This window comes from Bombina bombina, chromosome 3 (assembly GCF_027579735.1).
Source record: "Bombina bombina isolate aBomBom1 chromosome 3, aBomBom1.pri, whole genome shotgun sequence".
Lineage (NCBI taxonomy): Eukaryota > Metazoa > Chordata > Amphibia > Anura > Bombinatoridae > Bombina > Bombina bombina.
This window is the reverse complement of record NC_069501.1, coordinates 683,223,227-683,250,783: the sequence shown is the minus strand read 5'-3', so window position 1 is coordinate 683,250,783 and position 27,557 is coordinate 683,223,227. Positions and strand designations below refer to the sequence as shown.

Below are 27,557 nucleotides of genomic sequence, written 5' to 3'. Positions count from 1 at the left end.
TTGCCGGTCCGGATGTCCTCTTCTTGCCGGATAGGAGGAAGACTTTGGAGCCTCTTCTGGACCGGATTATGGATCGCCAACCCCCGCTTGGGTTGGATGAAGATCTTGGAGCCAGGACGGATCGGTGATACCTGGATGGTGAAGACAAGGTAGGAAGATCTTCAGGGGCTTAGTGTTAGGTTTATTTAAGGGGGGTTTGGGTTAGATTAGGGGTATGTGGGTGGTGGGTTGTAATGTTGGGGGGGGGGGGGTATTGTATGTTTTTTTTTACAGGCAAAAGAGCTGAAATTCTTGGGGCATGCCCCGCAAAGGGCCCTGTTCAGGGCTGGTAAGGTAAAAGAGCTTGTAACTTTTTTAATTTAGAATAGGGTAGGGAATTTTTTATTTTGGGGGGCTTTGTTATTTTATTAGGGGGCTTAGAGTAGGTGTAATTAGTTTAAAATTGTTGTAATATTTTTCTTATGTTTGTAAATATTTTTTTATTTTCTGTAACAGTTCTTTTTTATTTTTTGTACTTTAGCTAGTTTATTTAATTGTATTTATTTGTAGGAATTGTGTTTAATTAATTTATTGATAGTGTAGTGTTAGGTTAATTGTAGGTAATTGTAGGTAGTTTATTTAATTATTTTATTGATAGGGTAGTGTTAGGTTTAATTATAACTTAGGTTAGGATTTATTTTACAGGTAAATTTGTTATTATTTTAACTAGGTAACTATTAAATAGTTCTTAACTATTTAATAGCTATTTTACCTGGTTAAAATAATAACAAAGTTGCCTGTAAAATAAATATTAATCCTAAAATAGCTATAATATAATTATAATTTATATTGTAGCTATATTAGGATTTATTTTACAGGTAAGTATTTAGCTTTAAATAGGAATAATTTATTTAATAAGAGTTAATTTATTTCGTTAGATAAAAATTATATTTAACTTAGGGGGGTGTTAGTGTTAGGGTTAGACTTAGCTTTAGGGGTTAATCCATTTATTAGAATAGCGGTGAGCTCCGGTCGGCAGATTAGGGGTTAATAATTGAAGTTAGGTGTCGGCGATGTTAGGGAGGGCAGATTAGGGGTTAATACTATTTATGATAGGGTTAGTGAGGCGGATTAGGGGTTAATACATTTATTATAGTAGCGCTCAGGTCCGCTCGGCAGATTAGGGGTTAATAAGTGTAGGCAGGTGTCGGCGACGTTGAGGGGGGCAGATTAGGGGTTAATAAATATAATATAGGGGTCGGCGATGTTAGGGCAGCAGATTAGGGGTACATAGGGATAACGTAGGTGGCGGCGATTTGCGGTCGGAAGATTAGGGGTTAATTATTTTAAGTAGCTGGCGGCGACGTTGTGGGGGGCAAGTTAGGGGTTAATAAATGTAATACAGGGGTCGGCGGGGTTAGGGGCAGCAGATTAGGGGTACATAAGTATAACGTAGGTGGCGGTCGGCAGATTAGGGGTTAAAAATTTTAATCGAGTGGCGGCGGTGTGGGGGGACCTCGGTTTAGGGGTACATAGGTAGTTTATGGGTGTTAGTGTACTTTAGGGTACAGTAGTTAAGAGCTTTATAAACCGGCGTTAGCCAGAAAGCTCTTAACTCCTGCTATTTTCAGGCGGCTGGAATCTTGTCGTTAGAGCTCTAACGCTCACTTCAGAAACGACTCTAAATACCAGCGTTAGAAAGATCCCATTGAAAATATAGGCTACGCAAATGGCGTAGGGGGATCTGCGGTATGGAAAAGTCGCGGCTGAAAAGTGAGCGTTAGACCCTTTAATCACTGACTCCAAATACCAGCGGGCGGCCAAAACCAGCGTTAGGAGCCTCTAACGCTGGTTTTGACGGCTACCGCCAAACTCCAAATCTAGGTCTTAAAAAGGTTAGCTGAAACACCCACTGCAAGTGGGAAATAGCAGACACTCTCCTCCTTCCTCTGCATATGAAAATATGCTTTAAACAAACATGAGCAAGCTGGAATAGGTATACATCAGTATTCTCCTAAAACTTTGGGGCTTGGTTAGGACTCTGTAAATCAGTGCAATGTTATTTAAAAATAAGCAAAACTAAACATTTAAAAAAACAAAACAAAGCTGTATAGGCTATATAAAAATGGATCATCTACAAAACATTTATGCAAAGAAACATCTAGTGTATAAAGTCCCTTTAAATCACAGAAGTGTGTTAAAGGGACATTAAACTCTAAATACATGCTAGATAGAATGATGTCTTCAAAAAAAAAGATAAGTCTGAGAATAACATGTGAATGTATTGTTTAAAGTTTCATTAGATGTTTAAATAGTGACAAAATAAGTGTCTATAAAACAATAGGAGCTGGCATGTTGTAACTTAGGTTACCTCCTCCGCTATGGCCAATAAGAGACAGTTATAAATAGGCGACTAGAGTGTGCAGGAACTGAAAAGTTTACAATATCAGAATGGAATTACAGGAAAAGAAGACACAATAAATAATATAAGTATATTGTAGAGTTTGTTTATGTATATAATTTATCATTTTATATTACCATATCAAAGTGTTTACTGTCCCTTTAAATGTGTTACAAACAACCAATGGGTTAAAACTAATTTCTGGCTCATACATTTGTAGGCTGGTTCCTTAACTGTTAACATATTTACCAAAGTCCCAAGCTTTATAACAAGGAAGTGAATACCTTAAGTCTGCGCTCATTTGCAGTATGTATATCCTCATCTCCTTTTGTCAGAACAAAAGTCCCTTTGGACCATTCTTCATGGATCTGTAAAAAGCAAAGAAAGAAATCTTACATATCAACAAAATTAGGTGGAGAGAATCTAACTTAAATTGGGTAATACTGCTTAAACCTTTTTATTCAGACGAAAGATAGATAGGATAGATAGGACATTGCAATTTGTTACTCATTAGCTAATTGAATCCTACAAATGCCCAGGGTCTGCAGCATTCGGTTCTTTCCAGCACCTAATTTGGGGCTAGATTACGAGTAGAGTGGTATTTTGCGCTCCCGCGCTAACTAGAAGTAAGCTCTTTGCATACTTCTGGTAGTGTGCATATTACAAGTTGAAAGTAAAACATTTTCTCACAAGCGATAACCCGACACGCACAAAAAGACAGGTAGAATAGAAGAAAAGTGGATAAAAAAAACCCTACACCCTAGTTGCACGCAAACACAATCTATTTTCTCAAGTGCGCTAACCAAACATGAAAATATGAATATTTCACATCCCAATGTTCTTCACATAGCAGAATATGTTATACTTATTCATAAATACATATTTCTATATATGGAATGTAAAATATTTACAGTACATACACAGTATAACACTTTATTAAAAATGAATATTGCATAAATATGCTTTTTACATGTTTTCATCTACTTAATTGCAAAGGGCTCCAATGCATTTCTTTATAGGTCTATATATGTCTGTAAATACATATATACACATAAAAATACATAAATACATATATATATATATATATATATATATATATATACACATAAAAATACATATATACACATAAAAATACATAAATACATATATACACATAAAAATACATAAATACATATATACACATAAAAATACATAAATACATATATACACATAAAAATACATAAATACATATATACACATAAAAATACATAAATACATATATATATACACATAAAAATACATAAATACATATGTACACACATAAGAACATATATATATATATATATATATATATATACACACACACATATTTAGACATGTGTACGTATATTTGAAACAATATCATCTTGAATTAGCTTTGAGGTGATTACCTGACTCCAGCATGTGTGTGTGCCCCTGAGGATGCACGCCAGTGTGAACTGGTATGCATTTGCGGGGACACATATGGATGCATATGTAAAAGTAAGATTTATAGGATCTTAGAATCCCACAGTTTCCTGCAATTCCTTTTATACATATGTCTAAATACAGACTCATATATTGAATTAATATACAATATAAGGATTGGCAGGAATCCAGTGTTGGTATCCCTGATATGTTTTTAATTTTAATTACAAGTATATCTTTTTAAAAAGTAGCATATAACAAATTAGGACACACAATTATTACCTAGCAGGTAGCGTGCATGTCATACTGAAAGAACTTGACTGTACCTGTTTATGCTATATTCACAGTTACTATTCTTGCTTTTCTAGCTTAATTATTGTATATTGTATACAGCTTTTGTATAGAAAGTAACTAGTATGCATCTATCTTGCATTTTTTGCATTTCTTGCATTTCCTGCATCTCATTCTTGTATTTCTTTCTTCTTTTTCTATTTTTTCGTATTCTTTTGTATTTTTTGTATATATATATATTTTCACATTTTCCTATATGTTGTCTTGGAGAACATGTTTGCACAAGAAATTATTTTATATATATTTGTAAAATTTAGTAGAATCCAATGCCAATATTTCATCTCTGTAATATTTGTTGCAGTGCCAGGGGTTAATGTCTATTCAACATTTCACTCAAGTATAGACCAATGGGAGTTAACCAATTAACACTCTCACCTTACTTAACCTCATCTGTGGCACTCTAACAATTATCTCTGAGGAAGCGCATGAGAGCATGCGCGAAACATGTCAGATAATATGAAGCTGCTGCTATCCACTATCTGCTGAATAAACTCATCCTGACATTTGGCTACCAGTCCGGTATTCTGTCTCTTTTTCCCATTTTTTATATATACATACACAGTATAACACTTTATTAAAAATGAATATTGCATAAATATGCTTTTTACATGTTTTCATCTACTTAATTGCAAAGGGCTCCAATGCATTTCTTTATATGTCTATATATGTCTGTAAATACATATATACACATAAATACATATGTACACACATAAGAACATATAAATATATATAAATATATATATATACATATTTAGACATGTGTACGTATGTATCTCTATATTAAACCCCTTTTCCTGCCATATTTTTCTAACACCTGAGACCAAATATCTTTGAGCCCTTATAAAACTTTTTCGTGCAATTTAAAAAAAACAAAACAAAAAAAAACTATTTATTAGACAGTTTTATGAGTAACTGTACTCTAGCAAACACCAGCGATAAACCCCTTATCACTTACGCGCAACAGTTAATGCCTTACTTGTAATCTGGCGCTTGGAACTCTGAGGTCGCGCTAACCCAACTCATGTTAAATTCAATTGCGCTCTGCAAACATGTTTACTTTCAACTTGTAATACGTGCGCTACTTCTGACGCATGCAAACTCCCGAGATAAACCTCTAATCACTTGCGCGCAACAGTTAACGCGCCACTCATAATCTACCCCTTATTAGGAAATACAACACACATGTATCTGGATTTGTACAGATGTTTGTGTATTGCAATTTTACAAATAATAAACTCACCGCCAGAAAGAACGATTGGAGACCAGAATTTTAAAAGAGATGTTTTATGATATTTCGGTGGAGGTGGGTATGGGTTTCTTAACTGACACCTGCCCCCCCCCCCCAAAAAAAAAGTAAACACCAATGCTGTAACATATTCATAGTGCTAAAGCAATTATCGGTTAGTTGGTAAACACCTTGAAGGTGACAGGGTGGGGTCCTTTTTGATACCCTTTTTAAACAAGGTTTTTCAAATCAATCTTTGTTGAGGAGACCCGACAGACCTAATCAGAAAGACCAACTCATCTGCTGGAATGTAGCTCCAGATTCTATAGATTCTAACAGGGACTTGTCCCGCTGCTCCGTGATCTCCTTGCGCCGCTCTGGCTGTTGCCAGGGACACGGCGGTTACCGTGAGCGTGCGTGATGACGTCATCTCCGCACGTCTATTCCTCTCTCAAGTCGGATCCTTTGAAGTCTTCCTTGGCGTGAATGGGCGCCTATGTAAGTACATGCACAACTTACATTCACTGCCCAAGTATAGGTGTCCACTCTTTCTTTTACACGTGGTACGACTACAAGGTATACCTAAATATCGTCTCTGACAGAGGACCTCAATTTATTTCTAAGCTTTTGCAAATTGCTTGGAACCACCGTTTCTTTGTCCTCTGGTAATCACCCCCAGACTAACGGGCAGATGGAGAGAACCAATCAGGATCTTGAAGCTTATATTAGAGCATATGTCAATTCACAACATACTAATTGGTCTGGATTGTTACCCCTAGCTGAACTTGCAAAGAACACTTATTGGCATTCTTCTCTACGATGCTCTCCTTTCCAGGACTCAGCTGGTTATCAACCTCGTGTTTTTCCGCTTTCTGCTCAATCCACGAGAGTCCCTGCTGCAGAACGTCGCTTCACTGATCTCACTACCCATTGGCAACGAATACGCTCTCAGTTACACTCAACCATCTCCAGATATAAGAGGTTTGCTGATCATCATCGAGCCAATATTTGTGCCTTTGTTGCAGGTGATCATGTTTGGGTCTCTACCCGACACATCCGCTTACTTCAAACTTGTCACAAATTCGGACCTCGGTATATTGTTCCTTATAAAGTCCTCAAAAGACTTTCTCCTGTTGCTTACGGAGTGGCCTTGCCTAAGACCTTGCACATTCACCCAGTCTTTCACATTTCCTTGCTCAAACCCTACGTCAACAATAGGTATACTCGACTCAGACCTCCTCCTCCTCCACTCCTGATTCATGGCAAACCAGAGTATGAGATTGCCAAAATCCTGGATTCCAGAATCAGGCACAGGCAGCTCCAATACTTTATTGTCACGCCACACCGCTCTAGCTGTTGCTAGAGGCACGGCGTCTGCTTCCCTGCTTGTTGTCAGGGGCTGTGTTGGCTCCGGTTTCGTGCGGCGCTGACCTCATCGCCGCACGCTCCTCTCTCAGATGCCGGTCCTGATTCCTGTGGCGCGAATCCTGCGCCTATGTAAGTCGCTCAATAACGATCTATCACTGCCCAAGTATAGGTGTTACTTTGTGTGCTCCTGGGTGTAATAGATCGTTATTTTCTGGATTGCCTTATCTTTGATGAACCCTGCCTGTCTAACTACTCTACTTGATTAACCCCTATTGCTCTGGATTGCCTTATCGTTGATGAACATTGCCTGTCTGACTACTCTGCCTGATTAACCCCTATTGCTCTGGATTGCCCTGCCTGCCTGACCTTTCTAGTGGTTTACCCCTGAACTGCCTTTCTCTGACTCCCTGCCTGTTGCGGCCGTAGACTATCCTGTGGTGAGTGCCGCTTACCTCATCTTGTGAACTTTCTCTGCTCTGGGATATTCCCTATCATTCCGGCTTGAGGTTGGGATAAGAAGACTAATGGCCGAGTTCGGTCTGATAGTGGAATATCCCATGAGCATTACACTCATACACTGGAAGTGATATTCTGTGGCGGAGCGTTCCTGCCCGTAATGTGTATGCTCCATCTTTGGTCTCCAAGTTCCATGCTGCTCACCCTTCGAGGCCGACTCTGGTTCCCAAAGGGAAGCCTTGAGTGGGGGGCTATGTCATGCTGCTCCGTGCTTTACTTGTGCTGCTCTGGCTGTTGGCCGGGACGCGGCGGTTGCTGTGAGCGTGCGGCGATGGTCTATTCCCCTCTCAAGCTGGATCTTTTGAAGTCCTCCTTGGCGCGAATTGGCGCCTATGTAAGTACCTGCACAACTTACATTCACTGCCCAAGTATAGGTGTTACTGTGTGTGCTCCTAGGTGCTTTATTACTTGAATTGCTGGATTGCGTTATCATTGCTGAACTCTGCCTGTTTAACCCTTGAATTGCTGGATTGCCTTATCATTGCTGAACTCTGCCTGTCTGATTACTCTGCCTGTTTAACCCTTTTATTGTTAGATTGCCTTATCATTGCTGAACTCTGCCTGTCTGACTACTCTGCCTGGTTTACCCCTGAACTGCTAAACTGCTGGATTACCTTTTGCTGCTGACCTCTGCCTGTTCCTGACCAATCTATTGGTTTACCCCGGAACTGCTATACTGCTGGATTGCCTTTCTGTTCCTGAACTCTGCCTGTCTCTGACCATTCTCTGCCTTCATCTTATTGCCGTGAAGGTCTACCCTGTCTACCGTGAGTACTGCTTACCTAATTTCTTACACTCACTTTGCTCTGGGAAATTTCCTATCCTTCCACTTGAAGCCGGGATAAGAAGACTACTGGCCAAGTTTGATCTGATAGGGAAATATCCCACAAGCATTACAGGACTAAAGACATTTTTTTTTTACACTGTAAAACAGAATTGTTTGGTCATGTTATAAAAAGTAATTGCAGATTTTTAAAACTGTAAATTACCTTATCCAAGCCGGTGATAATTTGCTCCATCTCAGATCTGCTGACTAGCCCTGCTTTTTCAAGAGCCTTGACATAGGCCTTGCTTCCTTGTATGTCAGCAGACCACATCCTCTTGTCATAGGACACTGAAGAGTTGAACATCTCCATAATGGGGTCGATGCTGCCAACAAACCTGCCTCCCCATAATTTGTCACCCTGATGCACAGAAAAAGGAATTCATTAAAAATGTTACTGTTTATAATGCTGGATAATAAATTACAATAAGAACTGTCTTGGCAATCAATGAAATGTTAATTTTATAAATCATTAAAAATATGAATTGTATGAGAAACTAAAACGATGAGAAATAGTGATTGATAGATACAGTAGATAAAAGAGAAAATCTGCCCACTATCCATCCATCCCAATTTCTAATAATATCCCAGTTTGACATTGAAAAACCTGAGACCACTTTTCCACTATCTAGGATTGCTTGTCCCCCATCGAACCACACAATTCTAATTGAAGATCACTTGTACCCACATCTTGTCACTCACACCCCTGACCTGCCAACATGCTGCCCCACCCCGGTGTCATATCCTAGGTTTCAAAATAATAACATTGAGTAATTCTGTTTTTTATATATTATCATATTGTCAAATAGAACAACACACATTTTTATGGTCTAACAGGTTTCCTCTTCAGAGGTAAATAATAATATGTGTCTGTGAAGGCTACACTTAGGGACATGACATTTTTAATTTCATGCTTTAGATAAAGCATACAATTGTAAACATTTTTCTAATTTACTTTTACTATTTTTATGTTGTTGTTGCTATATTAGTATCCTTTGTTGAAAAGAATACCTACTTAGGCTTAGGAGCAGCAATGCACTATTAGGAGCTAGCTGCTAATTGGTGACTGCAGATACTTGTCATTGGTTTACTTAATATGTTCAGCTACCTCCCAATAATGCACGGCTGTTCCTTCAACAACGGTCACCAAGAGAATGTAGCAAATGTAATAATAGAAGTTAATTGTAAAGTTGATTCAAATTGTATGTTTTTTTCTGAATAGCGAAAGAAAACATTTGGGTTTCATGTCCCTTTAATTTCCCTTAAATACACAGTGTATCAATAAAAAGACAATACTCTAAATTGGAATAATTCCCAGGAAACAGGGAGCCACAACTAGATTATTATTTTTTTTAATTGGTTACTACATTTTTGGATTATTAACCTGCTCTCAAACACTCTATACTATAATTGCGTTTGTAATGTCCATCGCAGTCGGCAGTTGCGCACGCATCCTCAATGGATTGTTGGCAGCGCGAGGACAAAAGAATTCCTAAAATGGCAGGGTGGTGAAAGAATCCACCGAAGGGGGGGGGGGGGTTAATGTATATTTTTTGTAAAAGATCTGATTATCTTGGGGCAATGCCCTGCAAAAAGCCCTTTTCAGGGCTACTGGTAGTTTATTCTTAGAGTAGTGGGTGTTTTTATTTTGGTTTTTTTTTTTATTTTCATAGGGATTAGGTTTAATTTGTTAAATTTGGTAATTAGATTTTTTATTTTCTGTAATGTTAGCCTTTTTTTTATTTTTTGTAACTTTAGAATGTATTAGTTTAGGTAATTTGGGATTATTTAATGGGGTGTTAGGTTAGTGTACTTAGTTATTTAAATAGTTATTTGCGTTGTGGGTTTTTGACGGTTTAAAGGGTTAATAAGTTAAATAGGTTTATTGCGATGTAGGGGTTTTTCGGTTTAGGGGTTAATAGGGTACATAGGTTTATTGCAATGTGGGGGGTTTAAGGGTTAATAGGGTAATTAGGTTTATTGCGGTTAAGGGGTTAATAATATATTTAAGATAGTAGCCCATTAAAATGATAGTATTGCTACACCTGTAGCTTAAATATTTATATAAAAGAAGAGTTACAAAATAGGTTGTTTCTACATCTGTAGTTTAAAAAATAATTAGACTGCCCTCTGACTAGTATTAATATATTTTAAACTCCCCATCCTTCAGTTCAGAGTGTTTCTTAAAATTGCCCTTCAAAATTATTTTACTGTAAATACACTGCAGAGTTGCTAAGCTGTGGAAAGGGTTGTTGATTTCAGATGTAGCTATTAATTTCCAAGAATAACATATTCTACACTATTTGCTGGTTATAGAAAATAAAATGGCACTTAAATGGGCAATTAAGTCAAAATGAAACTTTCATAACTCAGAAAGTGTCATTTTAAAGCACTTCCAATGTACTTCTATTATCTAACTTGCTTCATTCTCTTTTTATCCTTTATTGAAAGACATACACAGCAGTGCACTTCTGGGAGCTAGCCAATGTATTCAACTAGCTCCCAGTCGTGTACCGCTGCTCCTACAACAAAAGATATCAAGAGAATGAAGAAAATGTGATAATATAAGTAAAATGGAAAGTTTTTTTAAATTGTATGTTTATAATTTTTTTTATATAGGTTTCCTATCTCTTAAAACTCTACAATTGTTAACATGTGCATGAAACAAGTTCTATTTAAACCTTTAATTTATTTTCTCTTTTTTTTATATTACGAAATTGTAGACAAAGATTTTTTTTATTTTGAAACAGGAAGTACATATCTGTGCACAGCTAATTGATTGGGAAATATGCCCACTGACAGATCTGTTTGTGGACAGGAACACGCCTCACAAATAGAAAAACAAAACTGCACAGGGACATGTTTTGTTTTTAGAAAAAAAATATATTAAAATGTACTGGTTTACATGCAACAAACAGACAATTTGTTTGTGACTAATGTATACTGACCCTTGGTGTGCTGTTTTGCAAAACAGTGATGTATGTAAAAAAAAAAATAGCATAAAAAGTATATATAAAAGTAAACTAATTATTAATACTATTTTATCTAGTTAAACTCTTTTTCATTGCCTAAATGTTAGTTCAGTAAAATACTTTTATATAGTTTTTTTTTATACATTTGTTATACATTACAAAACCCTTTGGTATGCTTTTATATTTAGAAAACAATTGAGTAAATAAAAATGCATTCTTTCACAAATCCTAAACACGTACGTTCATGCGATTTTATTTTTAAAGTGTAATCTGAGATTGTGAAATTTTTCTATAACCCCTTCTGTAAGCCATGTCCAATTTTTTACCTTTGAAACAAGACTGACCCTTTATAGGATAACCTGTGCTATTGCAAAACTGAGAAAGTTTATCAGAACCAGCCGAAGGCAGAAGATCAGAGACGTATATTGCATATCAAATGACCAGTATGTGTTGTGTAAAACCTGTCACAAGGCATTTTAGGACATAGGCACTCGTGCCAAGGCTTTCCTAATAATGTAAGATCTGGAGCTATCTGTTCTAAAATAACAAAATCACAGATAGATATTTCGGTAAGTACAATAGTAAAATGATCCAACACAAAGATTTTACTATTGCACATCTCTAACTATGGCCAGGTTTCCATTGAGGTGGTAAAGTGTGGAAACTGGTGGCAGCATAAAAATTCTCCATTGACTTTAATGGAGATAAATGTTTTTACCACCAGTTTCCAAACTTTACTTCCTCATAGAAACTAGGCCTATGTATGTAACTTCCCCAAAGGAGTTAAACTCAATTTAACTCTGTTCCCAGGAGGCAATGCACTTCTGCTATTAAGGTTAAAATGGCTAGGAATTGGAGGCTATGCACATATTCCAATTTTGATTTTTACCAGGTGTATAATTCCTTTTTGAGTCATGCACTAATGCAACAGTAAAATGTTCAAATACACTTTTATGTCCCTTTAAAAAGTATGCATACAATACACTAAATAATATTTGCTAGGGTTATATTCATTATGGAGAGCCTTGAGGGTCAAATTTATATTTAATGATTATACAACATAAAAGTACTACACAGTTTGTTTGTTAGTCAAAGCTTTGGGATTTATAGGGACATATGTCCCTTATGTTAGTGCATCTTATTGTCGCAGCTGCGGTTGTTCAAAACCGGCCACTACCTAACCCCCTCGGTGCTCGAGGTAAAAAGATCTTAAACTGTTCTATATCTACCTCTTTCTATCAAGGAAGCGAGAAGGCAATTCCAACTTATATATACCGACTATGATAGCCGACGATGGATATTGACAGATGGGAAGTTATTAAGCCTTCTTCAAGACCACTTTTTAAATCTGGAGCAGCGGCTAATCTCAGTCTTCAAAAGTGATATTGAGGTACATGGTGGAGCAGTGCAAGACACAACGTTAGTTAATGGTGTGTAAATATGTTAAATACATGTGGCAACTTGTGTACAGTGGAAGATGACCATAACATCAAAGACTATGCAGTGAAAGTGGCTTCTTTGGTCAGAACCCCAGCTGACATGGATCTTGTGTCTCCTAGCCTGCTTCCAACAGTTGTCAATGTGGTAGAGGTCTTGTGATGGGAAGCTCATCTGTAATACAGTGACCTTAAAGCCCAGGGAACGATGTATTACAATTAAGGTGACCGGTCAAGAGTCATAAACTGTGTGGGGCTTTAGTGACTTTTTGATACTCAAATGCTCGTCTACTTATTCAGCGTCAGCCTTTCCCTCCACTTGTTGGAGATCCGGTAAAAGATTTTGGAGTTGGTTTCCTCTCCTCAGGCCATGCCGCAGAGTTGGCATAGGTTAAGTCAAGCAAGGTTCTGAGTCACCCCCTTAGACATAAATGGCGCAAGAACATACAAGAGTCTCATATCATCAAGACAGTACAGTCTGGGTGCATTTAATATTATTTTATTCATACCTGTAAGTCACTTTGTGGGACTTGTTTATGACAACAATTATTGTTTGACCGCTGAAGCCCTTATGGAGGTAACAAATCCTAAGCTGTAAGTTGAGATGTAGGTGTGCTCCCTAACTACCTTCCTAGACTGTTTTTATTTGTTTGTTTGTTTTAAACTTATGTGATTGTCAATTCCCTTTCAATGTTTAAAATTCATAGTTATCCAGTTAGCAGAGCTCATTGCATTTCTCTATGATATGTACCTACTTTTTTTGTCCGGATGCTGCTTATTTTAAAAGTAATAATGCTGTGAGTTTTTATTATAATAGTTATTATTTGATGCTTAGAGGTGACTGTCATTAAAATCTACCTGTTTATCATTAGATGTTTGGGAGCCCTCAAATATCCGCTATCATGTCCTTGTATATCAAAATACCTCTCTATGTTAATGTGGGGTACCTCACCTCCACATCTGCTGCCCGGGATAGTGAGGTATAGCTATGCCCAGGATAGTGAGGTATAGCTATGTTATTATAGTCAGAGAGATAGAGTTTGATGGGTCATAACCATATTCTTTAGTTGTGGAACCCTAGTTGGGTTATATACCTCTATGACCTTTATATGTTTAACAGATGATGTATCTGATACTTTAACTTGCCCCCCTAAACTAAAGTAATCTGCTGTAACATGTTGTTACAAAGTAGACCTGGACTAACTAGCCTGCATAAGTACAGGTTTAACACTGCTATCCATTGTATGGCATTACATATTACCTATCTAAATAGACACCGTGCATACACATCAGGTTTTGGGATTTATTAATGGTAATACATATATTATCTTGCCAGCTATCTAGTTTAACTTGTATTACTCTTTAATAAGTTAATGATATATAGCTATGTGCATTATTATATTTAGCTCTTCTAAATTCCTTAGGAGGGATTACCTTGTTTAAAATATTAACCCTTCTTATGTTTGATTATTTAAAGTGATGGTAAATCCTAGCATTTAAAATACTTCATGCTGAAAGCTCCTTTATTTGTTTGAAGCGTTTGCCGCACTGAGCTCCTCAAGCATCCCATGGCAGAACGCTATTTTGCTGAGAGGCAACGTTTCCACCTCTTAGCCAATAGCCATGCAGGCTATTCAGCTTGGCACCAGCTGGGCCGCACGGCTATTTGCTAAAAGGTGGAAATGTCACCTCTCAGCAAAATAGCGTTCTGACGTGGGCTGCTTGAGCTCAGTGCGGCAAACGTTTCAAACAAATAAAGGAACTATCAGCATGAAGTATTTTATACTTCATGACTGAAAGTCCCCTTTATTTGTTCTTATGGTAAATCCTAGCGTTTCACAAACGCTAGGATTTACCATCACTTTAAGGGTCCAAGAGTGGCCCCTCTATGTTTATAGAAGGTTTTTTCATTGTAAGCTATGTAATAATTATACATATGAGGTTAGTGAGCTTGACAGTTAGTTAGTCTGGTAAAACAGAGTAAGTGAGCGCTAACATATATTATCCCTTAAAGCCAAGCTATAAATCTGCCCCTCTCAAGCAGATATAAAATATCATACACTCTAAAACACAATCTAGCTAGCGCTCCAAATAGAGAGCAAAGGATAAATATATGGAAGAACACAAATAATATATAAGAATGTGAATACACAAATATATAAAAACATGAGTATATACCAAAAGATTCTTCAGAAATACATATATTTTAATGAACAAAAATAAAAAGCGCTGACATATAAGAACAATATAGGGATGTCTCCCTTGGTGATGAAATGTCTATTAAAAAGGTACCTTAAAAGAAATCCACTTGAATATGGAATCAGAGGACAGTTAGTTACTATAAGATGAAAGGAGGTGTAATCATGTGATCGGAGTTCTCCGATGCCTCATAGGCTAATAAACTCACGTGCTATAGTGTTCCAATCCTGTCGGCCATAACAATGTATCCACAAAGCCTTCAGCGGACTTATAATGTGGCAAACTTCGTTGTCATGGAAACGATGCAGTGTGCTTTCGAGCAGATATACGTGCTTTTGATGTAAACAGTGATTCTTTATCTACTGTTTAGGTGGATTAGATTTCAGCGATATTGCTCTTTTAGACAGCGTGGATAACTTGAATACACATTTCTGAGTGTATATGTAGAAACAACTTGGCTTTTCTCCACCGTATCCGTAGATACTCTCAGGAGCAATGCAGGCAGATGGCACTTTTCTTAAAAAGGCTGTATTGTCTCCTATTATTTCAAAAGGACATTCTATCTATGTATATATATATATATATATATATATATATATATATATATATATATATATATATATACCACCTTAAAAATACCACCTTAAAACTTAAAGGAATCTGATATCCAATCAGAGAAGATCGTGAACAGCCAATCAAATCCATTGTATGGCTATAAATCAAGCACACCTAGCAGTCAAAAAGTATGTTGATAAAGCCCTTGTGAGGGTGAAACTCGTAGACCTTACTTACTGCAACAAAGGAATCTTCATCGCTTTTATTTAATCAATACAGCCTTTTTAAGAAAAGTGTCATCTGCCTGCATTGCTCCTGGGAGTATCTACGGATACGGTGGAGAAAGGCCACGTTGTTTCTACATATACACTCAGAAATGTGTATTCAAGTTATCCACGCTTTCCAAAAGAGCAATATCGCTGGAATCGAATCCACCTAAACAGTAGATCAAGAATCACTGTTTACATCAAAAGCACGTATATCTGCTTGAAAGCACACCGCATCGTTTCCATGACAACAAAAGTTTGCCACATTATAAGTCCGCTGAAGGCTTTGTGGATACATTATTATGGCGACAGGATTGGAACACTATAGCACGTGAGTTTATTAGCCTATGAAGCATCGGAGAACTCCGATCACTTGATTACACCTCCTTCATCTTATGGTAACTAACTGTCCTCTGATTCCATGTTCAAGTGGATTTCTTTTAAGGTACCTTTTTAATAGATATTTTATTCTCATCACCAAGGGAGACGTTAATGAAATAAGAAAAAAAGGAAAAGAGAAGCATATAGTGGCACACTTGCGGGGGATAGTGGAACAAATGTGTGCTGTGTAATAGATTAGCGATTTAAAACGTAAGATTTATTATAAACGTGAGATAAAAAAGGTATTAAATGGACCATGCCATCAATAAAATAAAAAATAATAATTAAAAAATGTATCAAATAGACACACTGACTCCTCTACCTGCAATACAGGAAAAACCTGTATTAAAATATACTATAGAAAATCCAGATTTATACAGACCTGTGTAGGAAGAGCAATAGCCAGCTCTGGAGTTGCTCCGGGAAATAAGAGCTAACACTTGCACTAATACCAAAAGTGCCCATAAGTGCCCAACGTGTTCTTCCATATATTTATCCTTTGCTTCCAAGTTGGAGTGCTAGCTAGATTGTGTTTTAGAGTTAGTTAGTCTGGACATATGATTTTCATTAATACTGTTATGTATAACATATGTTTGGCTGTGACGCAAAACACCTGGTATAGCTCATGTCAACTTAGAAACCATTGATATAATTGATAATTTTGTATAGCTAATGCTAATTTCTGTATATGCCTATCATTTCTGTGAAATGCTCTTGACTATTTGAGACCGTTTATCACCTTGTTGCTTATTGAGTATAGGTCTGTCATTCTAGTAATTATTTGCTGATATATAAATAAATATTATATATATATATATATATATATATATATATTAGCATTGTGTGTGCAGACTCCCATACGCTCTATATTGTGCAGACTCCCATACTCTCTATATTGTGCGACTCTCATACTCTCTATATTGTGCGACTCTCATACTCTCTATATTGTGCAGTCTCTCATACTCTCTATATTGTACAGACTCCCAAACTCTATATTGTGCAGACTCCCAAACTCTATATTGTGCAGACTCCCAAACTCTATATTGTGCAGACTCCCAAACTCTAGATGGTGCAGACTCCCAAACTCTAGATGGTGCAGACTCCCAAACTCTAGATGGTGCAGACTCCCAAACTCTAGATGGTGCAGACTCCCAAACTCTAGATGGTGCAGACTCCCAAACTCTAGATGGTGCAGACTCCCAAACTCTAGATGGTGCAGACTCCCAAACTCTAGATGGTGCAGACTCCCAAACTCTAGATGGTGCAGACTCCCAAACTCTAGATGGTGCAGACTCCCAAACTCTAGATGGTGCAGACTCCCAAACTCTAGATGGTGCAGACTCCCAAACTCTATATGGCGCAGACTCCCAAACTCTATATGGTACAGACTCCCAAACTCTATATGGTACAGACTCCCAAACTCTATATGGTACAGACTCCCAAACTCTATATGGTACAGACTCCCAAACTCTATATGGTACAGACTCCCAAACTCTATATGGTACAGACTCCCAAACTCTATATGGTACAGACTCCCAAACTCTATATGGTACAGACTCCCAAACTCTATATGGTACAGACTCCCAAACTCTATATCGTAGAGACTCCCAAACTCTATATTGTGCAGACTCCCATACTTTATAGTATATGTTTTTTTTCATATTCAGAGCACTGAGGAATTCTGAATTGGGGGTGCTGGGGGGTACAATAGTGAGGTGGTACAGTGTGGTACTATACAGAGGTGGTACAGTGAGGTTCTATAGTGGGGTGGTACAGTGAGGTACAATCGTGAGGTGGTACAGTGAGGTACAATACAGAGGTGGTACAGTGAGGTTCTATAGTGGGGTGGTACAGTGAGGTACTATACAGAGGTGGTACAATGAGGTACTATAGTGGGGTGGTACAGTGAGGTACAATCGTGAGGTGGTACAGTGAGGTACAATACAGAGGTGGTACAGTGAGGTACTATACAGAGGTGGTACAGTGAGGTTCTATAGTGGGGTGGTACTATATATATATATATATATATATATATATATACACGAAACACGGGTGGGGTCAGCACTCTCAGGCCGGACCGGGTACACATCCTATGACCCTGCAACATGCACAGCCCTGGGTGCAAACCAGCACTCTCAGGAAGTTGCACTGTCACCAGACCCACAGGCAGTTAACCCCAGTCAGGCCTGGGTGCATGGCCCAAACAAGGAAAAATTACAAAAAATAAATGTTTTTAATATAAACACACAGAAAAAGTCCAGCACTCACTCACAAGCTCTCAACTAAGATAAAAAGCAGCAATGGAATAATTAGTTACCGCATCTGGCCAAATGGGAAAAGCCCAGGTACCTCGTCAAGGTTTCTTCCAAATAAACCTGGGTCCCTAAAAAGCCACACAATGCAGGCTCACAATCAAACAACTGTGAAAAAAAGCAACTGTGAAAAAATGGAGGGTGCACAGACTTATGTAATTTCCCCAAACATATACAAAACACGGGTGGGGTCAGCACTCTCAGGCCGGACCGGGTACACATCATATGACCCTGCAACATGCACAGCCCTGGGTGCAAACCAGCACTCTCAGGAAGCTGCACTGTCACCAGAGTCACAGGCAGTTAACCCCAGTCAAATCTTTCCATCCTTATTTTAAAAGGGTGACCAATAAAACATTAGCTTTTTATATCCTTGAATTATATTTATGTGCTTGTAAACTAAATAACTGGCAAAATTATCTCAGTACTGTAAAATAATGAGGTTATGCAAAAAGTCAGCAACTATACATTCATGATAAATTGACATATATATCAGTGTAAGAAAGTAGCACACTATCCTTAGCTAAATAAACTTTAGCACTATAAATATTGTTAATGTTTGGAAAAAAACAGCTGTTGTACTGTGTACAGTAAACCATGTGCAGCAAAATCTATATCTATCAGCCTATACAATAACCAGCAACATTCAGAAAGTCAACCAAAGGATTTTGTCAAAAGATGTAAAAATGTTTGCTTTCTTGTTATTTTACATGTGTCAGAAAATACTAATCATAAATTGTCACGTTCAAAAAAAAAAAAAGGCCATTAAGTTTGTTTTAAGGTCCTTCATGCAAGTGTATGAATCAAAACTGTAAAACAGGAAAGGTGTGTCATTTAATCTGAGTCACAAGACAGAAACAAAAGACTAGCAGAAGACGGCTGTGCATGTTTTACAGTGGACGGTTGACAGGAATTTAGTGCCCATTTCTACAACATATGTACGGGATTGATACCTAAATATAACTGTATATAAGAAGTGCATTTATTTCACAACAGACAGTTTGAATGACTTCAGCATATGAAATACAAGGCATGTTAAACACATACTCTTTTTAAAATGTCTTAAAGGGACACTAAAGTGATTAAACGTCCATGATTCAGATAGAGGTATGTATTTTAAGAGACTTTCAATTTACTTATATTATCAAACTATGCACAGTCGAATTATATGTACACTTTATAAAGGCACTAGCGTCTACTAAGCATGGGCAGTAGTTCACAGTGTATATGTTTATGAGTCTGTGATTGGCTGCTGTCTCATGATACCGGGGGGGGGGGGGGGGGGCAGCAAATTAAATTAAGTTTTAAAAATGAATCTATTCTTCATTTAACTGAATGAAAAAATAATGTGTGTACGTGAACACAATTGAAGCAGACTAGTATGATTGTATATAGGGTACAAAGCACTTACCTCAGATGCCATGGTTTTTAATTTGTATGCACAAGTACAACCTTAAAAAAAAAAAAAATAATAATAATGTTATCATGACATTATCCTGGATGAAAACACTAATCTATAGGGATGTCAGCAAATCCTATGGTATAAGAGCAGTTCCTCCTACTTATAATAATCACATTTAAATGATAAGGTGCCCAAATGTTATATATATCAATCCAGTGGTACTACAACTGGAAACCAGATCAGACTATGAAACAATGAAAACTGTTACTTGTAATTCAAAAAGAGATGACTTATTATCTGCATATTATGACCATCCTATAAGTAAGATAAAATGTACCACTGATGCAGATGAGCTAAAGGCAACTCCTTTGTCATGCTTGAACAATCAATACAAATAAACAAATACATTTACCAAAGTATAATACGTTATAATATACTTTATGGAAATACTCTACAAAACATTGAACTAGATAATTTTTATTGGAATATATAAAATAATAATTTTCCAGTTAAAATGTAAATCAGTTTGAATACACTGACTTGTATATCAGAAAGTATTTGTAAATATCTATCTATGCTTCTGTAAACGTTATATATACACATTTACCATTTGCTTTCCACAACCAAGGAAACTTCAGCCATATATTTAAATCAGTTAGAGACAACTTTCTAATACACAGGGGCCACAAATCAATATTGTAGAAGCCTTAGGAATGCATATTAATTTATGGATATTAAACACACAAGTAATACATTTCCTAAAAAATGTCCAGTGCCATAGGGCCAGGTTTAGGTATTGCAGGTTAGGTTATCCTTTATCTGCTTATATCCCCTTCAGAGGGCTCATTTGAGTTTCCCCATCAACTAGAAGTCCCCAAAGCACAGTTTTTTAGTTCTGCTTTTACCTGAGACCACAAAAACTGTGGCATACATTTTCAGCTGTATTTTTTCCCTGGGGCCACAAAAATGAGAGCCAAGAGCCACATGAAGTTAATGGGCCGTCAGTTGGCCAACCCAGATTTAAAATATAAAAATAAATCACAGTTCGGTGTTCATATATGTCTATGCAGTTTTATAAAGAAGAAATTAGGGGAAACCCACAAAGGGACATGGAAACTAAAGTACTTCCTAAATATTAATTGAAAAGTGTAAGACTTTTCTTGTAAAATAGATGATGCTTTGCAGAATATATCTATGGTTTTCCTTTTTTAAACATTTGTGAGACATATCTCTGTCAACTAATATAGACAACTGTACAGTGTCTATCATACATTAATATGGAAATATGATGTGCAACAAGTTCAACATAATTTTAAACTAATTTTACTTAAAGGGACATTAAAGTCAAAATTAAACTTCAATGGATTGGCTAGATTATCACATTTTAAACAAGTTTCCAATTTACGTCTATTATCAATTTCGCTTAGTTCTCTTGGTAGGTGAGCTCGGGAGTGTGCACATATTTCTAGCCATCTGTGTGATAGATAGTTACAAACATTGCTGACATAGACTGCTAAAGACACCGGCTCCTGAGCTCCTATCAGCCTACCTAGCTTTACTGTTCAACAAAGGATATGAAAAGAACAAAGCATATTTTATAATATAAGTACATGTGAAAGTTGTTTTAAATCACATTCTCTATCTGAATAATGAAAGTTTCATTTTGACTTTACTGTCCCTTTAAATTAAATTAAAAAACAATTCATATGCATACAGAATATTTGCTTACTATATGTGCACTTGGACTAAAGTAGAATGCTCATTTATCAGTACAATAAACTGAATATTTTATTCATTTAACTCCAGAACTTATAGCTTTGTATTGATGGAGGGGATTTATCATATCTATTTCCTGGACAACACCACATCTTCCAATCAGGAAACAAAACCTTTTTATAAATTTATATTAGCACATAGCAATGTAATTCTGTGCCTCAAACACATGCTCATTCTTACCTATTACTACAATGTATGCAGATACTTATATTCACCTACTTATTCACTTGATGCTGCTCTGCTCCCCAGGTTATGCTGATCCTGTGACAGTCTCTGTCTCCTTCCTATTCTACTAGTGGCCTCTCTTTACTTTACAGGGATGATGTCATATTTTAATCCCGCCTTTTTCCCCCTTTATTAGCCAATCAAGGTTGCAAAATCTGTGGTCGTATCTGAGTGACATGTGAATGGATAGTTTGTTGTTTTGCTTTCACAATTCAAATGTGGATTCTTCCATTGATTATTTAACTTATTCATACTGACGTCAGCTTGCTTACTTTTACGCCTCTTACAAAGCAGTGAGCAGATTTTAATAAACGTATACAAATATTATTTACTTATTACTTATAATATATTTATAACTTTTTTAAGAGCAGCCCAATAATATAGAATAAGCCATACCAGCTATACTATTATTGCCTGTAGCATTTTGTTTCTCCTTTTTAATATGATTACTATAAAGTAACACTTTTTCCCATCACATTTCCATCAAATCAGGTTTTGTAGAAGTCACACTGGTTACATCAGAGCTCACAAAACATTCGCATATTTTATCTGTTGTTTTCAGATTGTTTTTTTTTCCATAAGGTTATGTTGGAGTAGGAAAGAACACCGGAACCAATGATTTATGTTTAGGTTTCTGAGGGATATGAGCTCGTGATGCACCTCGGTGTGGAAGCAGCATGGAAGTGTAAGATATTCGTATTTTGTGATATCTTGGGGTTTAACTACAGTGCGGGTTAACTGGTTATTTTTTATTTCATAGTGATTTAACAGCTGAATACCCATTTGCTGCTTGAGATAGCGTGTATTTGTGACCTGTTGTACGAGGAATGATGTTTTAAAACGGAACATTAAAGATTGTGTTTTTTTTATAACAAGGCTTTGCTTTATTGCTTAGACACATAGTAAATTAATATGAACAAAATCATATAATATCAAATATCGATCTCTTATTGGATATGAATAATATGACGTATTCATCCAGACGGTGGTAAAATCAGACCTTGCTGCTTGGCCAAATAGACCCTGTTTGTGTGACTGACCTGACTCTTCCCCTTTATATATGGTCACAAGCATTTACAGGTGTATATCAGTCGTAACTGTAGTCTGTTTTATAGTGCAACAAAGAATGTGGCCATCAGTGTCACCTCTAATGAACATGTCAACTACAACATGCTTACTTTTTTTTACCTCACCCGGGTTAGCACCCCCATATTCAAAATTTTAACAAATGAGCACTCCATTTGTTAGATCTTTGTTAGATCAACTGTTTTTTTTTCGTTAGCTCTACTCTAAAATATGAAATATTAACAATCTTTTTCAGGGGGGGCTAACCCGTAGCCAGTCCCCCCCTCAACAAAAAATTTGACAAAATGTTATTGATTATGATAGCTCCACGTTAGATCAGGTTTGATCAGCCAAAAGTTTTGTTAGATCTAGTCTAATTACTGAGATATTGCATTTTTAATGAAATCTGGACCAAATTTAATTGATTTTGATAGATATACGTTAGATCAGGTTAGATCAACTGTTTTTTTCGTTAGATCTATCATGCAAGCGGCGGTATTAACAATCCTATTTTGTGTGCGGGGGAGGGGTGATCCCCGGGTTAGCCCCCCCCCCTTTACTGAAATCTGGACCAAATTTTATTGATTTTGATAGATATACGTTAGATCAGGTTAGATCTATCACGCAAGCGGCAGTATTAACAATCCTATTTGTGTGCGGGGGAGGGGTGATCCCCGGGTTAGCCCCCCTTCAACTGAAATCTGGACCAAATTTTATTGATTTTGATATATATACGTTAGATCAGGTTAGATCAACTGTATTTTTCGTTAGATCTATCACGCAAGCAGCGGTATTCACAATCCTAGTTTGTGTGCGGGGGAGGGGTGATCCCCAGGTTATCACCCCTCAACTGAAATCTGGACCAAATTTTATTGATTTTGATAGATATACGTTAGATCAACCGTTTTTTTCGTTAGATCTATCACGCAAGCAGCTGTATTCACAATCCTAGTTTGTGTGCGGGGGAGGGGTGATCCCCAGGTTATCACCCCTCAACTGAAATCTGGACCAAATTTTATTGATTTTGATAGATATACGTTAGATCAACCGTTTTTTTCGTTAGATCTATCACGCAAGCAGCTGTATTCACAATCCTAGTTTGTGTGCGGGGGAGGGGTGATCCCCAGGTTATCACCCCTCAACTGAAATCTGGACCAAATTTTATTGATTTTGATAGATATACGTTAGATCAACTAATTTTTTTGTTAGATCTATCACGCAAGCGGCGGTATTCACAATCCTATTTTGTATGCGGGGTGATCACTGGGCTAGCTCCCCCTCAACTGAAATCTGGACCAAATTTGATTGTTTTTGATAGATATACGTTAGATCAGGTTAGATCAACTGTTTTTTTATTAGATCTATCACGCAAGCGGCGATATACACAATCCTAGTTTGTGTGCGGGGGAGGGTTGATCACCGGGCTAGCCCCCCCTCAACTGAAATCCGGACCAAATTTTATTGAATTTGATAGATATACGTTAGATCAGGTTAGATCAAATGTTTTCTTCGTTAGATCTATCACGCAAACGGCGGTATTAAAAATCCTATTTTGTGTGCGGGGGAGGGGCGATCCCCGTGTTAGCCCCCCCTCAACTGAAATCTGGACCAAATTTTATTGTTTTTGATAGATATACGTTAGATCAACTGTTTTTTTCGTTAAATCTGTCACACAAGCGGCAGTATTCACAATCCTAGTTTGTCTGCGGGGGAGGGGTGATCCCTGGGTTATCCCCCCTTCAACTGAAATCTTGACCATATTTTATTGATTTTGATTGATATAAGTTAGATCAGTTATTTTTTTCGTTAATCTTTCACGCAAGTGGCGGTAATTGCAATCTTATTTTGTGTGCGGGGGAGGGGTGATCCCTGGGTTAGCCCCCCCTCAATTGAAATCTGGACCAATTTTGATTGATTTTGATAGATATACGTTAGATCAGGTTAGAGCAACTGTTTTTTTTTCGTTAGATCTATCGCGCAAGCGGCGGTACTCACAATCCTAGTTTGTGTGTGGGGGAGGGGTGATCACTGGGCTAGCCCCCCCCCCCCCCCCCCAACTGAAATCTGGACCAAATTTTATTGATTTTGATAGATATGCGGTAGATCAGGTTAGATCAGCTATTTTTTCGTTAGATCTGTCATGCAAGCGGCCGTATTCACAATCCTATTTTGTGTGCGGGGGAGGGGTGATCACTGGACTAGCCCCCCCTCAGCTAAAATCTGGACCAAATTTTATTGAATTTAATAGATATACGTTAGATCAGGTTAGATCAACTGTTTTTTTTGTTAGATCTATCATGCAAGAGGCAGAATTCTGTAGCATGCAGAAGCGCATGTCCATGCACAGACCATTCAGTGCTTTCGCACGCACTGTGTCTATTTGGCCTGTGAGGGGCGTTATTATAACCCCGCCCCAAAGCTCTGCACAAGACCAAGAGACATCCAGCAGTGACAAACTACGCCCCCCACATACCACCAGGGTGTAGGAAGCAGGGAATGGAAGATTATTCTACACTTTATGGGATTATTTTATAGTATACATTTGTCCTATAACAGAAGAAATACATTCTTTAGTATTGTGTTCTATAAAATTACAAGTAATGCATCTCCTATTATCACATTTAATATTGCTGATTTTATTATAATAAGTATTAACTTTCATATCTCTTACATCTTGATGTAAGAGATATGGAAGTTAATACTTTATGAGATTAACCCTCCATCATCTCCATGGATCACACTGGTGAACCTCTCCCAGGTATGGAACAAAGAAGAAGACTTGTTGAAGATGCTATGCAACACATTTCTTATGATAGGGTGACCAGACGTCCCCGATTTTAGGGGACAGTCCCCGGATTGAGGAGACTGTCCCTGGAAAAATTATGTCCCGGAAATGTCCCCGGCTCCTGTTGAGCTGTCCCCAGGCAGCGCGCAGGTCAGGAGGGAAGAGCTTGTGCATGTGTGTATATATATATGCTTGTATGTGAATGTGTGTATATTTATGCTTGTGTGTGTATGTGTGTGTGTGTATATATATATATATATATATATATATATATATATATATATATATATATATATGTATATATGTATGCGTGTGTGTGTATATATGTATGCGTGTGTATATGTATATATGTATGCTTGTGTGTGTGTGTGTGTGTATGTATATATATATATATATATATGTATACTTGTGTGTGTGTGTGTATGTGCATGTGTGTATATTTATACTTGTGTGTGTGTGTGTATATATGTATGCTTGTATGTGTATATATGTATGCTTGTATGTGTGTCACAGCCTTAAGTGGGTATATGTGTGATGTGTGTGTGATGTGCTTGCATATGAGTGTGTGTGTGTGTGATGTGCTTGCATATGAGTGTGTGTGTGATGTGCTTGCATATGAGTGTGTGTGTGTGATGTGCTTGCATATGAGTGTGTGTGTGTGATGTGCTTGCATATGAGTGTGTTTGGAAGTGGGTGTATGTGTGATCTGCTTACATATGAGTGTGTGTATGTGTGATGTGTGTGTATGTGTGATGTGCTTGCATATGAGTGTGTGTATGTGTGATGTGCTTGCATATGAGTGTGTATGTGTGATGTGCGTGCATATGAGTGTGTGTGTAAGAAGGTGTATGTGTGATGTGCTTGCATATGAGTGTGTGTATGTGTGATGTGCGTTCATATGAGTGTGTGATGTGTGTGCATATGTGTGTGTGTAAGAAGGTGTATGTGTGATCTGCTTACATATGAGTGTGTGTATGTGTGATGTGCGTGCATATGAGTGTGTGTATGTGTGATGTGCGTGCATATGAGTGTGTATGTGTGATGTGCTTACATATGAGTGTGTGTATGTGTGATGTGCGTGCATATGAGTGTGTGTATGTGTGATGTGCGTGCATATGAGTGTGTATGTGTGATGTGCTTACATATGAGTGTGTGTATGTGTGATGTGCTTACATATGAGTGTGTGTATGTGTGATGTGCGTGCATGAGTGTGTGTATGTGTGATGTGCGTGCATATGAGTGGGTGTATGTGTGATGTGCTTGGATATGAGTGTGTTTGCAAGACGGTGTATGTGTGATCTGCTTACACATGAGTGTAAGTGGTTGTATGTGTGATGTGCGTGCAAATGAGTGTCTGTATGTGGGGTCTGCGTTCATACAAGTGTATTTCTCTAGTGCTGGATGTCACACATTGGGGTATATTTACAATCCCTGCAGGTGGCCATGTTTCAAAGCAAGGTAAAATGTAATTTTGCACAAGAGGATTCTTGCGCAACGCCATCCCCTGCTGTGGTGCAAACAGTTGCATTATAGCACAGCATTTCAATCATCCTGGACAAGCGACTGTTAAAGGGACAGTCAAGTCCCAAAAAAACTTTTTATGTTTCAAATAGGGCATACAATTTTAAACAGCTTTCCAATTTACTTTTATCACCAATTTTGCTTTGTTCTCTTGGTATTCTTAGTTAAACGCAAAACCTAGGAAGGCTCATATGATAATTTCTAAGCCCTTAAAGGCCGCCTCTTATCACATGCTTTTTTATTTACTTTTCACAACAGGGGAGAGCTAGTTCATGTGAGCCATATAAATAACATTGTGATCACGCCCGTGGCTTGTGGCAGACACTGCACTAACTGGCTAAAATGAAAGTCAACACATAATAAATAAAATGTCATGTAATCAGGGGGCTGTTAGAACATGCTTAGATAACAGGGTAAGCACCGAGGTAAAAGGTATATTAATATAACTGAGATAAGGGGCAGTCTTCAGAGGCTTAGATACAAGGTTATCACAGAGGTAAAAAATATATTAATATAACTGAGATAAGGAGCAGTCTGCAGAGGCTTAGATACAGGCTAATCACAGAGGTAAAAA

General features: G+C 37.4%; 2 protein-coding genes across 4 annotated transcripts in view; one reads left to right on the top strand and one right to left on the bottom strand.

The window, feature by feature from the left end:
* Window positions 1–21,695, bottom strand: part of ASL (argininosuccinate lyase) — a 122,998-nt gene extending 101,303 nt beyond the window's left edge. Inside the window, exons 1-4 of one of the 3 annotated variants that reach the window (XM_053707443.1) lie at window positions 21,607–21,695; window positions 19,621–19,661; window positions 8,255–8,449; window positions 2,665–2,748 (exon numbers count right to left, since the gene is read on the bottom strand). In XM_053707443.1, the coding sequence (XP_053563418.1) occupies window positions 2,665–2,748; window positions 8,255–8,449; window positions 19,621–19,632 (291 nt within the window). In that variant the 5' untranslated portion in view covers window positions 19,633–19,661; window positions 21,607–21,695. Of the gene's footprint in view, window positions 1–2,664; window positions 2,749–8,254; window positions 8,450–19,620; window positions 19,662–21,567 lie in introns of all 3 variants that reach the window. The other 2 variants (XM_053707442.1, XM_053707444.1) reach the window with 2 other exon arrangements.
* A 488-nt stretch (window positions 21,696–22,183) lies between these two features.
* Window positions 22,184–27,557, top strand: part of CRCP (CGRP receptor component) — a 148,296-nt gene continuing 142,922 nt past the window's right edge. The window contains exon 1 of the mRNA XM_053707445.1: window positions 22,184–22,297. Within this exon, the coding sequence (XP_053563420.1) occupies window positions 22,290–22,297 (8 nt within the window). The 5' untranslated portion in view covers window positions 22,184–22,289. The remainder of the gene's footprint in view (window positions 22,298–27,557) is intronic.